We start from the raw sequence: 17111 nt of genomic DNA, 5'->3' as shown, positions 1-17111 counted from the left end.
GGGACGCCTCCACCACACAGGCCTTAGGGACGACTCTATCCACTCTGATTGGTCAGCATCGGACCTCCTCCTGAAGAATGAGTTCATGGTGAGCCACACACTTTCTTATTCACACACACACTGAGAGCAACATGGCACATATAGTAACGACACAGAGCGTTGTTTAAAATGTAAGAAGAAGTGGGTGTGGCCACTGGTTTAAAACCACCCTTGACACAATTTCTTTTTTTTTAATAAATGGAGTTCCAGTGACCTTCCATCCGTGGGAAGTTTCTCCCTCCCTGTCCTGCATTCTTTTCTCTCCATCTCTCCCCCCCCTCCTCTTTCACTTCCTCCCTGTTGGTTTTAAACCGTGGGGAAGTTCATGGTTCTGCCGCACGACCCACAACTCTCACACATGAATTCATTGACTGCCTTTACTGGAATAGAGCCGCCGTCAGTTATACAAAGGATAACATTTCCATAACATATTATTAACGGTATTTCTGTGACTAAAGAGCTGCCATCCAATGCTCAACAGTTCTCACCGTACCAAACACCAGGTCATACAAACAGCCCTCAGTACGCTTACTGTGATCTGACCGTACAGCAGTGCCTTGTGGAGCGTGTGGAAGTTAGTTGAATCTACATTCAGGGCATTTAGCAGACGCTTTTATCCAAAGCGACTACCAATAAGTACATTTGTCATAAGAAGTGAAACAATATATCGCCGTCGGTACAGTAAAGATGTTCATAGCCCAAAGTGCAAGTACTAACAATAGCAGGCTAACCCCATTCCCCGTATACAGCAGTGATAGCTAGCTACTGCAGACGCTACACAATTAAGTAGTATGAATAAATACAATGTACATTAAGTGCGTACATTAAGTGCCAGGACGTACAACATACAATAGTGGGAGTGAGGGACTTTGCTCTGAACACGCCCTATAAGCCTGACTTAACAATGCTGGAAAGCACTAAGGTCGGCGAACTGAGCAATACGTCATCAGCCTAGAGATGTGTTAGCACAGCGAGGCAAAATCAAATAAAACACTAAGATATTTATATATATATATATATATATATATATATATATATATATCCTTCAGCTTCAGATGTAAAGAACAGAATGTTCATAAGTATAACCCTTATCCTTGATGGAGGTATATAGACTAAATGTATTCACTCTATCTGAGCCTTAGTTCATCTTCAGCCATTCAATGCTATTCCCAATAGATACTGATACAATACATACCAAACTGGTTGTTTTAGTCAGTTCTCAAGTAAAATACCAAACATTCACTCGATACAGCCATACAAATATTGGTTTGTCTTTCTGTTTCAGAATATACAATTAATACTAGCCATTACTGTCTTGCACTATGCACTTTATGTCTGTTTTTGTCTGCTATATGTCTCCTTGTCTGTTATACTGCATGTGAGTGGCGGGGCAAAATGCATTTCATTGTATTGTAGGCTTACTAAATACATATGACAATAAAACCAACTTGAACTTGAACATTATGTATTTGAAATCAGATTGGTGGGTATATATAAAAACGAGAGAGAAGATAAGACAGAAGAGCATTTAAAGCAGGTACAACACACACACACACACACACACCCCTAAGACCTTCCATCCTGATGTTGCCCAGATCTCAGACTATAATAACAATGGGGGGTTGGTAGTGTGTTGCTTAGCATAACCTGTATCTACTTCATGAACTTTGACCTCACCCTAGAACTGGCATTCAAGCCAAGGCAAGAATGGTTGTTCTTCTTGAGAAGCGCGTTGGACGACCCTACACCAGGCTGACATTCCCACTGCCTTACCTGAGACCTCTCACTCAGACAGGAGGAAAGAGTGCAAAGGGAAACAGGGCGGGCAAGAGAAAGGTCTTTATATAAATGAGTGCAGAGAGGTCGGAGGCAGCTGTGATGTCAGAGCTCAAGAATGCAAACCATGTAGGCGGTGGAAAGCAGAGCGAGGCATAATGAAGGGAGAGAATGAGGGCTGAGGGAGGAGTCGTGAGAGCCAGAGCCAGTCTATGTAACTAAGCTAGACAGAGAGAGAGAAACGTAACTTAAACTGATGTGTGTGTACTAATCCTAATGGATGATTCCAATGACCATAGTGCCAAGAACTCTGTGCTCTGCTTTGCCTCCTTTTTTTGACAGCATTGAAGGTATTAGACAAGCCATCAATATATCATATTCAAACATAAATGTTTGATCCCCACGTTTATTAGAAGTAAGGTGGAAATGATAACACGATTGAATATTATAGACTCCCACACTGTCCTCCTGTCCTCCAGCACCTTCATCATTTCTTAGCCTCAACGAGCTGCGAGGACAACTTCCAGTCAGGATTTAGATGAGATTCGTCTTCACAGACTCCTTCCACACTGTTGACCATTCAGTACTTTTGGTCAGACTGGAGAATTGGCTTGGGCTTTCTGGCCCAGTATTAAAGTGAGTTAGGTCATATCTTCAAGAAAGAAACTACTTTTCTAACTACGTATCTGAACTTACCAACGTTTAGACTCCCTCAAGGCTCAAGCCTAGGACCATCTTTATTCAACCTCTACTTTCTCCCACTACGCCTAATCATGCAAAATAACAGCATTGTTTACCATTGTTATGCAGACTCACAGGGATCCATACAGCCCTAGCTGTACTCCTGTAGGTCCGCTGGGACAGTGCATTGAGCAGGGCAACGACTGGAGGGGAAAACTGAGATAATAGTTTTCGGTGCCAAAGATGAGAGACTGAAAGCTGGCCTACACCTTGAGTCCCTCTCCTTAAAAAACAACAACCAAGCCAGAAATCCTGTTGTTATTACGGATTCAGATCTGAAATCATCAATCAAAAGCCATCAAGTCAGTGATAAAATCGGACTAGCATCACAGGAAAAAAAAAAAAAAACACCAGATCTGGTCCATGCATTAGTTAGGTTATTGTAACGGTCTCTTTCTTAGCAGCTACAGCTTGATCACAACGCAGAAGCTAGAGTTCTAATGAAGAACAAAACATTTGAACACAGCACAACAATTCTCCAATCCCTGCATGGGCTCACCTACAGATCGCTGACTGCTTTAGGGCCACAGTCACTGAAAGGCTTCTGTGGACCCTCTAGACCCGACACTAGTCAGCTACTGGTTCCCAGAGTCAAAATCAAACCTGGAGGAGCAGGATTCAACACATACTGTAGCTTGAGCAAACTGAAGCTCTGAGGAGAAGAATCAAGGTTGAGAACGTTTATGTCACCTTCGTTCTGCTGAATTATAATGCAATGTTAACCTACTAAATTCTAATCTATTCATTTTAAATTCAATTGTTAAGCGTCTTTTAATCCTGTTTTATTTTATTGTATGTTTTTATGTGAAACACATTGGCTCTGCATTGTGTATGGAATGTGCTATATAAAATAAGTTCACTGGACTAGTTATATAGTAACACGGCAAGAACATGCATGCAATAACCTGTGGGCACACAAACACACACATGCACACAAACACACACATGCACACAAACACACACATGCACACAAACACACACATGCCCAAACACACACACAGACTCATTTTCCCATAGGGAGACAGCTTGTTTGAAAACAGGGGCAGGTGGTGACTTGCGACTGGGGGAGGTCATAACATTCCTATCTGCTAGATAGTGGAGACCCCCCGACCCACACATCTCCCCCTCCTCCACACATCTCCCCCTCCTCCACACATCTCCCCCTCCTCCACACATCTCCCCCTCCTCCACACATCTCCCCCTCCTCCACACATCTCCCCCTCCTCCACAGACACTCTCTGCTCCTCACCCTCTCTTCCGTGTGTCAGTGGGACCTGTCTGTCTGTCCCTATATATGCACGTCTTACTGTCTGTCCGTCTCTTCCATTTGGCTGCTGGTGTGATCCTGATATTATTTATACACACCCCGCACACTCTTATTAGGGCCTGCTGCCATAGGCCCTGCTGCCCTGCCATAGGCCCCGCCTGCTGCCATAGGCCCCGCCTGCTGCCATAGGCCCCGCCTGCTGCCCTGCCATAGGCCCCGCCTGCTGCCATAGGCCCCGCCTGCTGCCATAGGCCCCGCCTGCTGCCCTGCCATAGGCCCCGCCTGCTGCCATAGGCCCCTCCTGCTGCCATAGGCCCCGCCTGCTGCCATAGGCCCCGCCTGCTGCCATAGGCCCCGCCTGCTGCCTCCAGATCCAGTGCAGGCCGTCTGCACCACATCATGCAGGCTAGGAGTCGTAGAGAGCTCACCTCTAGATAAATAGATAGAGCTCACCTCTAGATAAATAGATAGAGCTCACCTCTAGATAAATAGATAGAGCTCACCTCTAGATAAATAGATAGAGCTCACCTCTAGATAAATAGATAGCGCTCACCTCTAGATAAATAGATAGAGCTCACCTCTAGATAGATAGATAGATCTCACCTCTAGATAAATAGATAGATCTCACCTCTAGATAAATAGATAGAGCTCACCTCTAGATAAATAGATAGAGCTCACCTCTAGATAAATAGATAGATCTCACCTCTAGATAAATAGATAGAGCTCACCTCTAGATAAATAGATAGATCTCACCTCTAGATAAATAGATAGAGCTCACCTCTAGATAAATAGATAGCTAGATACTTTTCCCAAGGGGACATTCAAGAGGGCTGAACCATTAATCTAATTCAAACCAACATCGCCATGTAATAGAACGCATTTGTATTTATTTTTCTTTTACAATTCAATAGTTAAAGGGGTAGTTCAGGATTTTGGACATCGGATCTCATTTCCAAGTGAGCCAGTGTGTTATTTATCATTGGAAACCGTTTTCAACACTTTTCATTCAGTCCTTCTAGTTGCAGAAATCGCTGGTGCTAGGCTAGCGCAAGTCGAGGGGAACTGCTAGCCTGCCAATGAAAACAGTTTTACCCACTCCAAAGTACACCCGATGCAAACCAATTATAACGCCCGACTTTCGATGAAAATGTCTGTGTTGATAAAATAATATTAGAAATAAAACTATCCTTGTATCGCAATGATCACATTACATTTTGGGGGACTACTTTCTCAGCAGCGGTGGAATTTCACTTTGCTCTGGTGTAGCAACCAATTCATTACAGCAGAAGGTAAACAGAGAAGCACTCTAAACTAAACTAAATGCAATGCGATGCAAGGGTAAGTTTATTTCTCACACTATTCTATCAACACAGACATTTACATCGATAGCCGGGCATTATAATTGGTTTGCCTCGGGAGTGGGTAAAACTGCTATTATTGGCAGGCTAGCAGTTCCCCTCGACTTGCGCTAGCCTAGCACCAGCGATTTCTGCAACTAGAAGGACTGAATGAAAAGTGTTGAAAACGGTCTCCAATGATAAATAACACACTGGCTCACTTGGAAATGAGACCAGATGTCCAAAATCCTGAACTATCCCTTTAAATTACGATGATATTTATCAATTCATCTCAACACATAAGCCTAAAGGAAAGAGCAGCTTATATGTTGACTGCTTCCAATATTGTGTTGGTCGTACTATAGAATGATTTATTGGTTGTTTAGTGAATAATACAGAACATTAGGAACTTTACAAAGATAAATCACATACTAAATCGCAATCACAATATTGCTTGAAATAATTGCAATTTGATTATTTCCACAAATGGTTCAGCCCTCCTCACACACTGATCCATTGACCATCCTCCAGTCCCATTTAGGATTCATGTGTAAAGGTCTGTGTTGTTTAACTGACCCTCACCTCGTTCAACTGCTGAAGGAGACAGACTGATCAACCTGTAGGTGGAGCTGGCCGCGTGCAGCTGAGGGCGGGGCCAGGGAGGGACTTCATCCACTTATATCATTGGGAGTTTCTCTCAACCGCTATCGTATAATAAACAACTAGACATTTGTACATCTGTGTATTGTGAAATAAAGAACACAGATAAGGGTGTTGCAACTATAACATCTCCATTAACACAGAAGATGTTTGAAGCTGAAGGCTGCACGGTTGAGCTATCTGGCTGAAGCCTGACATCATTTCAGAAGAACATTATCAATAGTACATGCAGAACAAGCCTTGTCCCCCCCACACATTCATATGTATTTCTGCCAGTGTGTGGAGAATACAATAGCCAGAAAGTGGAATAAGTCTGAGACATTAACCCGACGACTCCGTTGTATGACTGCTACATCTTTTGGGTGCAGCGCTGACGTGTACTTCCTCCAGACCATGTGTGGCCCAGTTACTGCATCAGAGCCGCGCTAGTGCTACAGTGACTGGATATCAACAACACTGAATTTCCTGTTTATACTAAGCACTTCCTCCTTTCTGATTGGCTATTAATAACACACTAACCCTAACAAATGAGCCATGAGAAAACGAAATAGTTGTGGCTAGAGATGTTGCCCAAGTTGTTCCCGCTGCGTGTTTACCCAGGCGGCCACTTGTGTTGTTCGAGACGTCTCTGGGGTTTGTTTTCTTATTTGCACCTGTCCCATCAGACCATTACCCAACAGCGCCATGACACCATTACCCAGCAGCCCCTGTTCCTCCGGCCTCTCCTCAGGGGGGGGGGGGGGAGGGACCCAACCACAGCTGACAACCACATCTAAATGTCCACAGATCGAAGGAACTATTTTGAATGCATACACATTCACTTCTGGGCTGTGGGAGCTGTCCTGTCTAGCTGTGGCCTGTTGTGGACAGTGGAGTTTCCATACTGTCTGGTATGGAAACTCCTAGACAGAATAGCTCACACAGCCGAGAAGATCATAGGTTGCAAACTCACCCCCTTTTCAGAAATCTACAAGGCCCACATGCAACGAAAGGGCATGAGCATCCTGCTGGACGTAACTCATCCTGCCAACCATCTCCTTAGGTTCTCCCCTCAGGAAGAAGGCTGAGGGCTGCTAAAACAAAGACCTCTCCTTTTCTCTGTAGTGCAATTAGATCGCTAAATAGCGCTCCATCCCTGCATCAATACCTTATGGAAGCAATATGTTTTAAACTGTATTTATGCCACTGTGCCGCAGTATTATATTTTTTATTTCACATCAGCTTCATCCTGCTACAGTTGCACTTTTGGAATCGCACTTAAAACATGCACTTTAGGTGAACTTCCTCTTGGCCATGTAGGGACGAGCCGTGAACATATGAATGAATGATGTATGTACTATGTCTTATGTATTTTTGTGCCTTTAGCTCTTTGGCTACTATTTTTGTATGGTGTTTGTCTTGTTGTTGTATTGTAAAGCACACTGCAGCAAATTCCTAACAACTTACGTTGTATGGCAATTCAAGTATTGAATCTTGATTCACACACACATAGAAATAAAAGGGCATTACGTAATGTTCTTGATGCTTTTGTTCACATGATGAGCCCTATAGCTGAAGCTACAGCTATGACAGCTAGCTACGGCTAGCTACGGCTATTTCAGCATTTCCACGACCTGCAACTGTTGCCAGACAGTTACTCAACAGTAAGAGTAAAGGAGACTCTCTCTCGCCGTGGCCCTGGGCTTTGCCGGAACATGCCCGCGGCCCCCACTACCCCGACGACAACGCCCCAACAACAGCCAGACGCTGCCAACTGCAGCCGGCTTCTGACAAGCAGTTGTTCGAGCCAACTGTCTTCTTTAAAAAAACTGCGGACTGCTCTCTCTCTCCCTCCTTTCCCACACTCAGCATATCACCCAGCGGCTGTGCTGGGCGGGGTGGGGGTGGGGCGGGGGGCTGCTTAGATGAAGTGCTCAGAATAGGCCGGGCCCGGAGGAATGCATTCAAATTTTAATCTGCTTGTGATGACGTGAAATTAATATTTTTAACCATATTTGTCCTTTTGGTGTGTGATAGAAACGTCTCACTTTCTGAAGCACTGTCTTTGAAAGGCCGTTTGCTCTAGTTTGATGCTTTTTCTCTGCTCCAGTGTCTGTTCCCCCGCGGTGCGGACAGACAGGAGGCCAGAGCGCCGGGCGGTGGCTGCAGTGTATCATGGCAACCCAAACCATACACGTGGTTTGGCTCGAACACCGCCTTTGATCACGGCCAGGGCGATATGGTCAGCTTGATTGTTAGTGTATGGTGAGGTAGGTGTGTGTGAGTGGGGAGGTGTGTGTGTGAGTGGGGAGGTGTGTGTGTGTGAGTGGGGAGGTGTGTGTGTGAGTGGGGAGGTGTGTGTGTGTGTGTGGGGAGGTGTGTGTGTGTGTGTGAGTGGGGAGGTACAGAAGGCTGAGGGACAGGATCAAACACGCACTATACTGGTCCTTATCTAACTGATCTCAGTATGTTGACGTGTCTCCAGGAGCCCTTCTCCTTTACACATGCATGCACACAGAGTCAACAGCCTCCTCTCTTCATTCCCTAAACTCTTATTTAATGAATTTCTAAACTGAATTCTAGACTTTTGGCTGCACTAAAACACATCCCTTCTACTGCTGCGCTCTTAACAGAAAACCTGCAGTGAACCTTCAAAGTACAACTTCCTTGTCAAATAAGTCAATGAATAAACTAAGATAAATATTCTCTCTCTTTATCTCTCTTCCGGTTTTACACCTTAGTGTCTCACAGCTGTCTTCCAGGGCCACGCCTGTAGCGGTGTTGCTGTGAGTCAGTCTGTTAAGAGGTTAACCACAATGGTAAATGGATTGCATTTATGCCGTGCTTTTCTAACCAGTCGTCACTCAGACCACTTACAATTATTGCCTAACATTGAGCCGTTCACACACACACATTCGGCGGTGTCAGCCATGCCAGGCGACAGCCAGCTCGTTGGGAGGAGCTACGGTGAGGTGTCTCGCTCAGGGATACCTAAACACTCAGCGAGGCCGAGCCCGGATCCAACCAGCTACTATGCTTAGCTAGTGTAACCACAATTACTGCAGCAGTGGAACAAGAGGTCACCATACTGACATAAGGTAGGAAGCAGAGGAGCCTACAACTCTTCTTTGGGGTTCTTTAAAGGAGAGACGCCGTCATGGACAACGTGAGGCGTTACCAGCCTCAGTGACAGCAGACAACATTGAATCCTGAAATAAAGGGAGAATTTTGAAGACAGGTCATTCATTTTCATGCCACTTACCTAGCATAAACCCCCCCTGGAAGTACCCATTGAAGACGATATCTCATTATTAAAACAATACAAGATCAACACAGCACTCTGCCCTATCTCAAAGTAACATCATATGTCCTTGAGCGTTCACTCATTGCTGATCAAACTCCCTGCTCTCACTCTAAAGTTCACACTCATCTGGTAAAGTCCAATGGAGTGAATACACCACACACTGTGGTGAAATGACTTCTGCCATGTTGGCCATGTATGAGTTTGATGGTTCTCCAAAAAGGTTATTCCAATTAAATAAATAAATAAATAAAAGCAACGTAGAAACACTGTGGGATTGGGCACGCCTAGAGTCTTAAGGATAAACCAGGAAGAGTCGTCTCTCTCGTCTCGTGCTCTCTCAGGGCTAACTTTGGCTCTGGGTAGTGGCGGCGTCTCTCGTGGAAACAAACTAAACCACAGCGGTTCATTTAGAGGTAGCGCCACCATTCTCTGGATTTATACACTGTTTCTTCATGCTTCTCAGCAGACTGCCTCCCAGACCCTTTCAACACCAATGGTGCGTTTCCACGGGGGGGTGCGGTTCAGTACGGTATGAAGAGTGTTTCCACCACCAAAAGTGGGCGGGGTCCGGACTAAGCCTTGATGAGCCGTACTCGTCTCTCAGTACTCCTCCGCTGGGGTACCGAGCCGTCTGAAAGGGTGCCAACAAGTTAGAGCTACACATGCCCTCCGTTCATTGGTCAACAGAACAAGTTGGAGCTACACACACCGTCTGTTGATTGGTCGACAGAATCGTCCCTTCCGTGTGACAGGGGGATAATAACAAATAAACACAGTACCCGCGGTACCCGAGGTATTTCTGGACAACGGCGAAAGCTTTGTTTATTGTAGAAAATGTCGAACAAAAGTTTGCCGTCCTTCTTGGACGTTTATTTTCTTTTTCCTTGGATTTATTAGCAGGCTACACTGTGTCGGGCTGCTATGAGGTCACGATGCTAACGTAGCTGCTGCGGCTTAAACCCCGCCCACCATATGGGTACTGTCTTAAACCCCGCCCACCATAAGGGTACTGTCTTAAACCCCGCCCACCATAAGGGTACTGTCTTAAACCCCGCCCACCATAAGGGTACTGTCTTAAACCCCGCCCACCATAAGGGTACTGTCTTAAACCCCGCCCACCATAAGGGTACTGTCTTAAACCCCGCCCACCATAAGGGTACTGTCTTAAACCCCGCCCACCATAAGGGTACTGTCTTAAACCCCGCCCACCATAAGGGTACTGTCTTAAACCCCGCCCACCATAAGGGTAGTCTTAAACCCCGCCCACCATAAGGGTACTGTCTTAAACCCCGCCCACCATAAGGGTACTGTCTTAAACCCCGCCCACCATAAGGGTACTGTCTTAAACCCCGCCCACCATAAGGGTACTGTCTTAAACCCCGCCCACCATAAGGGTACTGTCTTAAACCCCGCCCACCATAAGGGTACTGTCTTAAACCCCGCCCACCATAAGGGTACTGTCTTAAACCCCGCCCACCATAAGGGTACTGTCGGTGGGGGAAACTCGAGCCGTAACCGAGCTGGGCCAAACGGAGCTTCACTACTGGGCCACGGCGTGCTGGGCCTATGCTCACCCGCTGGTGGAAACGCGCCATATGTGACCTCAAGCCCCCCCCACATGAGGTTCAAACTATGTCCTACATTATAATGGCAGCTGCACTGTACATAGAACCGGTGGTGAATGGTCGGGCATTAGGTCTGACAGACGCTAACGCTTGTAAAGGTCACAAGCGTTCGCCACGAAAACAAGATGCAAACTTGTGGGTGTGGCGAGAGGCGGGAGTATGATGTGATAGCCTATAGCTAGGGGAGCTCACCACTCACACTCAAATCTGATATCATCCTCATAATCACCATTTCTGTGGTTTCTAAAACATGAAATGCCCCTTCAGGTCCACATCCAATCAAATTCAACGTCTCTCCCCTACTCTTTCCATTCCATGCAGTGAGCCACACCTCATAATTGGTCCATCTAAACAAACCCGCACATGCTTGTGTCGTGTAGATGGGACTCAAAACCCTTGGCTTGGGTATTAATGTTTGTTTTTTAAGATTAATATGAGTTATTCATTCCCTCTTTAGAGAAAAAAAAATATCCCTCTTTGATACAGTTCAAGTAGGACATGTATTATAAATCTACTCTAATAGTGCTGCTTTGTCACAGGTAACACAGTATATGTATAATAACCCTGCCCTCTATTGTAGTGCTGCTCTGTCACAGTACATGTACAATAACCCTGTTCTCTAGTGCTGCTGTTACAGTACATGTACAATAACCCTGTTCTCTAGTGCTGCTGTTACAGTACATGTACAATAACCCTGTTCTCTAGTGCTGCTGTTACAGTACATGTACAATAACCCTGTTCTCTAGTGCTGCTGTTACAGTACATGTATAATAACCCTGCTCTCTATTCTAGTGCTCCATGCCATACATGAACTTTGAACTCTGTGGTTGCTAAGGGCCTTCATAGTCCTATCAGGCTCACCCTGGAGTCTAGTGGCGTATCTCTGCCTGCTGCTATCAGTGTAGGGTGGCAGAGGCCAGTAGAAGCGCTGTGCTACAGGCGTGGAGGACTGACAGGCTATCTCATGGTTCCACTTCAGACAGAGAAATATTGCCGCTAAGTTTTCCAAGTATCTGCTGTTGCGTTCTCTGTGTACGGTTCACTAGTCCCACAACACTCAGAGCTGAAGGGTTTTTGTGTACATCAAAACAAAACGCTGTGACATATCCAGAGCCCTCCTGAAGCAGACGGCAGCCCAGGAGCTGGTTAGGGTTAGGGTTAGTGGTAGCTAGGGTGTGTGTGTGTGTGTGTGTGTGTGTGTGTGTGTGTGTGTGTGTGTGTGTGTGTGTGTGTGTGTGTGTGTGTGTGTGTGTGGAACAAGGTGAGTGGTGGGTTATGAAAACCACAATCAAACACTTCCTGTGGGCGAGGTTCGTGTTTGCAGGTTGGGTTCACACACTCACACACACGCTCAAGGTCAGACACAAAAATGTGTGTGCGTGAGCATGTGTGTGAGTGCGTGTTTTCAGGTGGGGTTCCTGTTGCCATGGGGATGGTTAACACTCAGATGCCTATGAGTTGCAGGTGTATCCTCCACCCACACACAAAACACAAAACCAAGTCTCCAAAATGGGATACTAACTTTTAATAACCTGTGTATTGTCACATTGATATCATTCAAACAACAACCAATATCAGTAAGATCCAACATATCTAAACATCTCTAGCAGGAATGAGCTCTGGAGTCAAAGCCAGAGGAATTCTCCCCAGCAGAATGCACAGACATCCCATAACCATCTGGCAAACGAACCAGTACACGTCTCGGAGTGGTATGTGATAAGAACAGATAAGTTAAGTAAACACAGTGAATGAGGAGGTCTGGGAGAGGGTGCTGGGGAGAATACCTCAACCCAAACTAATCTCTTTATTCAACTATTCTCTGCTGTCACCGACTGTCTGTCCGCCCGCCGCTAGGCCGCTGCACAACTTTGTTTTTCTAAGGGCTGAGGGAAAATAACCCTCAGTGGAAAATTTAGCTTGGGTAGCTATGGCAACCTACACTGGAGAGCAGACACCAGATCTGCTCTGGAACAATGCATACACAGAAACATATTGATCTGGGCTAACGTCCAAGCTACATTGTTATGCCGTTAGGTTAAATATACACTTAGTATAAACCTTTCTAGGTTTTTTACTGATTCTTTGGAAGGCAGTTGAAATCCATCTAGGACAGCTCATCGTAGGGCTCAGGGCATAATCACACTCCCATCCAGCAACCAATCATTTAAGCAGCTTAACTAGACATCACTAAACAGCGACATGAACCAACACACAGGCCATGTAATAAGGGACAGGACTCTGGGGCCCGGCCTTTCACAGAGAAGCTATTTGCCCTCCAGCAGCCAACAATGTATGTTGAAGCAGCAGCCAAACAAAAAGGCAAACAACAGGGTCGGCTCAGAATTCAGTTCAATGTATGAATTTATATTAAAGAAAACGTGGACCCATGTTATTGTACAAACATGGTGCGTTATTGATGTTTCGTCACCGTGGAATTATTGACAGAGCTAGATCATTTAACCCCCGAAGTGACAAATCAAATGTCCCTCAATCCAACCAATGACTGCTCATCATAGACATGATTCATTATAGTAAGTAGTATTCATTTAATAACTTCTCCTGCCCTTTCTGCTGTGAAAGGGTTAGGCCTAACCCTAGTTTCTGGTTCGGGCTTAATAACCCATTTCCTATTGTATTCAGTGCCCACTGTTGTAGACATGTGTCGGTGTTAATGACACATGTCTGGGTGTCATCAGACTGACATGCGGCTCCTCGTAGATCCAGACATATCCTGCCGACTTCATGCTATAGTTGTAGGCTAACATCAATCAGTAACTGGTCAGAAGTTCATAGCATCCCGGGCCGACTGTCAGGCCGTGATTCCGGACTGTAGTGCGGCCGGTGACCGGTGTTGAAACGTGGAGCCTCCGACCCACCGAAAGCTCTCCCCAGACCTCCATGCGCTGGCCTCACCTAAACCGGCCAGCGTACGCGCCGAACCCCTTATACAATACCAACATAAACTGCAAGAAAAAAGTTTTTCCCGAGCAGGAACAGATGTAACACGACTGGGGGAAGCGTCACGAAGACCCGTCCGGCCGGTCGAACCGCGACACGGTCCCGTTAACGGCGTACCTTCAGACAGCCCGAGTACACCTCCACAGCCGCTCCGGGTCGCTCGGTTCTTCTCACTCACCGGTACCACTGCTCTAGCTCCGGATCTCCTCCGGTTCTTCTCTCTCACCGGTACCACTGCTCTAGTGCTCCCAACACACGCAATGTATCCCGATCTGGATTCAGTCTGTCCTGTCCGTGTGTCAGTAACTTCTGTCGGTCGGTCGGCGAGTCCCGAGCCCTCCCAGCATGCAGACCAGTGGAGGTAAAGAGGATTGCTTGGTGATTGGATCCCTATCAGTGCGGCGTGTGAAGTCAGTGTTGGCTGTATGGGTCAACATCTCATATTGGGCAACACTCCACCATGAGCAGTCCTACCAGGAAGTGCAAATCAGCCATTTAGGATCACGCCTTATTGTGACCACTGCACTCATACCTAGTAGACTGGATAAGCTGACATAAAGCATCTGAAGAGCTATCACACGCCAACCTTCTACACATTGATGAACACCTTTAAACGTCCACAAAGTTGTACTGAACCTACTTTCACATCTGTGTACTTGCAGAATAACATTCAAACTGGAGCCGAGCTGGAAGCGGCATGCTGGCTCTGTGGTTCCACGGAGCTCTCATACCCCCTGCTGTGCACATGTGTCCACTGCACATGAGGCCACTGCGTCTCAACCAAAGTGGTTTAAGGTGCGGCACTCGCAAGCAATGCGTTAGCCAGAGATAAGTTAACTCCTGTCAAAGGAACCGCTTATACAATCATCGTTTGGTTTAACAGTCGTGGGTGTTACAACTCCTGCTGTTAAAGAAATGAATGAATAACCAGTCGAGGTAACAAAAAAAACTAAACTTTAGCACAACTCGTGAAAAAACAGGCCTTTATAATAGGTGTACAGTACACAGGCGAACACAGGTGTGAATTATGAATGAATTAATAAGCTAATAAGTTTGTACCCATAACAGTGGCCATAGTTGACGTCATGAGTCGCCTCTACTATTACCTCTGGGCCTGTTTCACATGGGCTTTATAACACATGTGAAGGTGACCTTATGCTGCTGACGTAGCATGTCATGCGGATGTGCTGCCACAAGGGGGAGTGATCAATCAAGCCCCACATTCGGTTTCGGAAGCCCCTAACAGACATCAATCCTCTGAACACACACACACACACACACACACACACACAGTTCCTCTATCTAACACCAGGTACAATTGCCCCGCCCCTCGCTCTCTAACACACACACACACACACACACACACACACACACACACACACACACACACACACACACACACACACACAGGGTCCTCAACATTCCCTGGGCACCAACGTGCATGAACACACACACGTGCACGCACACACACACACACACACACACTAAGCGGACCAGGGTGATGTGACCTTTGTGGAATGCGTGCGAGGGGGAGGGAGCGGGTCTTTGCGGAATGCTTTTGTCACTTCCTCCCGTCCAGCTCCAGTACAGCAGCTCAGCCCTCCTCCACCGCCACCTCCCATGGCAGCCGTTATCACACACACACCGCCCAACATGCTGACTCCGTCTCCTAAACTCTGAACTCACGCTACTAATCCAACGGCAGATCGATCCCCTGAGAGAGGGCGCTTTCTGCATCAGAATGAACTCAATACACGTCTGTCCCTGTGGAGTCACAGTCACCCTGGTGTCACATCACTCAGATCAGTCTTTAAGGGGCATATTTAGAAGTGCAGCACAATCCTTAAATCGACATCAAAGACCAAATCATATCTCGCAGGCATCAGCCTTGCTGACACTTGACAAATCCTCCATCGTACTATTATAGTCACATATATATATGATGTCACATTTGTGACATACAGATGCTGGCTCACACAGATCCATACACACAAACACTATCAAACCAGTAGTGGTATTAGAACCAGATCCATACACACAAACACTATCAAACCAGTAGTGGTGTTAGAACCAGATCCATACACACAAACACTATCAAACCAGTAGTGGTGTTAGAACCAGATCCATACACACAAACACTATCAAACCAGTAGTGGTGTTAGAACCAGCTCTAGAACCAGGAGCCTCTCTATACGAGGCCTGGGTCTGACGCCAAATACATCACAGTGACAGTTAACATGTTGAGCAAAACATACATGATGCACAATAATGGTGGGAAAAAAAAAATACAAATATTGGCTTGCAGACTTTATAAAGTTACTAAAGAAGGTAGCTTGTGTGTGTGTGTGTGTGTGTGTGTGTGCTAACCTTGCAGTTATGACAGTAGCTTTCTCCATTGCACGGAGAGAGGATGATCTCCCCCGTGGGGATGAGCTGGATCTTCAGTTCCATCATATCTCTTTCTCTCTCTCTCTCTCTCTCTCTCAGTGCTCAGCTGTTTTGTCCGTCCGTCTGTCAGTCCTGATGTGCTGCTTTATCTCCCAAATATTATCAACACTTTCCCCGATGGCTTCTCATTGGCCCTCAGGTCAGAACACGACACGACTCCTAACAGAAATCACACACACACACACACACACACACACACACACACACACACACACACACACACACACACACACACAAGCTTTAGTAACACCAACGAAACAAAAGGAAAAGCCACAGGTCTGTTTTCAAAACAGACAATAAGCTGCTGGCAAACGTTACCTGAGGCTCTTCTTCAGCGTGGGAGAACGCGCAGCAGGGCCGGTCGCTGTTCTTTATTTTGTTTCTTTCTGGGAGGGCTGTGCTCTTAGCAGAAGGGTGTCACCTGCATTAGAGACCAGAGTCGCTCTGACGCCTTCCCCCCCCAGCATCAGACCCCCAGCACCCCCACCTTCCTCCTCCACGCACGGAGGAAGTCAACGCGCTCATGGATCAGTACACAGGAAGTGAGGCTGCTGACCAGGGCCTGGGCCCAGATGGACTGTGTGTGTGTGTGTGTGTGTGTGTGTGTGTGTGTGTGTGTGTGTGTGTGTGTGTTGATGCGTGCACATGCCTGTGTGTGTGTCTCACTCACACACACACACACACACACACACACACACACACACACAGGGAAATCTCTTGGCGATGCATCAATCTTATTGATATTTGCACAACGTTAATAATAGCTTATAGGATGGTAATTCCTTGAACAATGGGACTATGACACTAAACAATACAACCACGTTATACCAGTACAGCTGGCAGAGTGGCACCAATGTGTGTATATATGTGTGTATGTATGTGTGTGTGCGTGTGCGTGCGTGTCCGTGTGTGCGTGTGTGTGTGTGCGTGTGTGCGTGTGCGTGTGTGGGCGTGTGTTAATGTTTCCAACAGTCTGC

At 46.4% G+C, this 17111-nt stretch overlaps 1 protein-coding gene across 3 annotated transcripts in view; it reads right to left on the bottom strand.

Annotated features, from left to right (window-relative positions):
* LOC311342098 (unconventional myosin-Ic-like) overlaps positions 1-16566 on the bottom strand; it is a 68757-nt gene extending 52191 nt beyond the window's left edge. Inside the window, exons 1-2 of one of the 3 annotated variants that reach the window (XM_084466931.1) lie at positions 16453-16566; positions 16054-16293 (exon numbers count right to left, since the gene is read on the bottom strand). In XM_084466931.1, the coding sequence (XP_084323057.1) occupies positions 16054-16140 (87 nt within the window). In that variant the 5' untranslated portion in view covers positions 16141-16293; positions 16453-16566. Of the gene's footprint in view, positions 1-13803; positions 14095-16053; positions 16294-16452 lie in introns of those variants that run through there. The other 2 variants (XM_084466932.1, XM_084466933.1) reach the window with 2 other exon arrangements.
* Between the last annotated feature and the right edge of the window lie 545 nt (positions 16567-17111).

The sequence above is a fragment of the Micromesistius poutassou genome (genome assembly GCF_964030765.1).
Source record: "Micromesistius poutassou genome assembly, chromosome: 4".
Taxonomy (NCBI): Eukaryota; Metazoa; Chordata; class Actinopteri; order Gadiformes; family Gadidae; genus Micromesistius; species Micromesistius poutassou.
The sequence above is the reverse complement of the archived record's forward strand: the minus strand, read 5'-3'. Positions and strand labels throughout refer to the sequence as shown.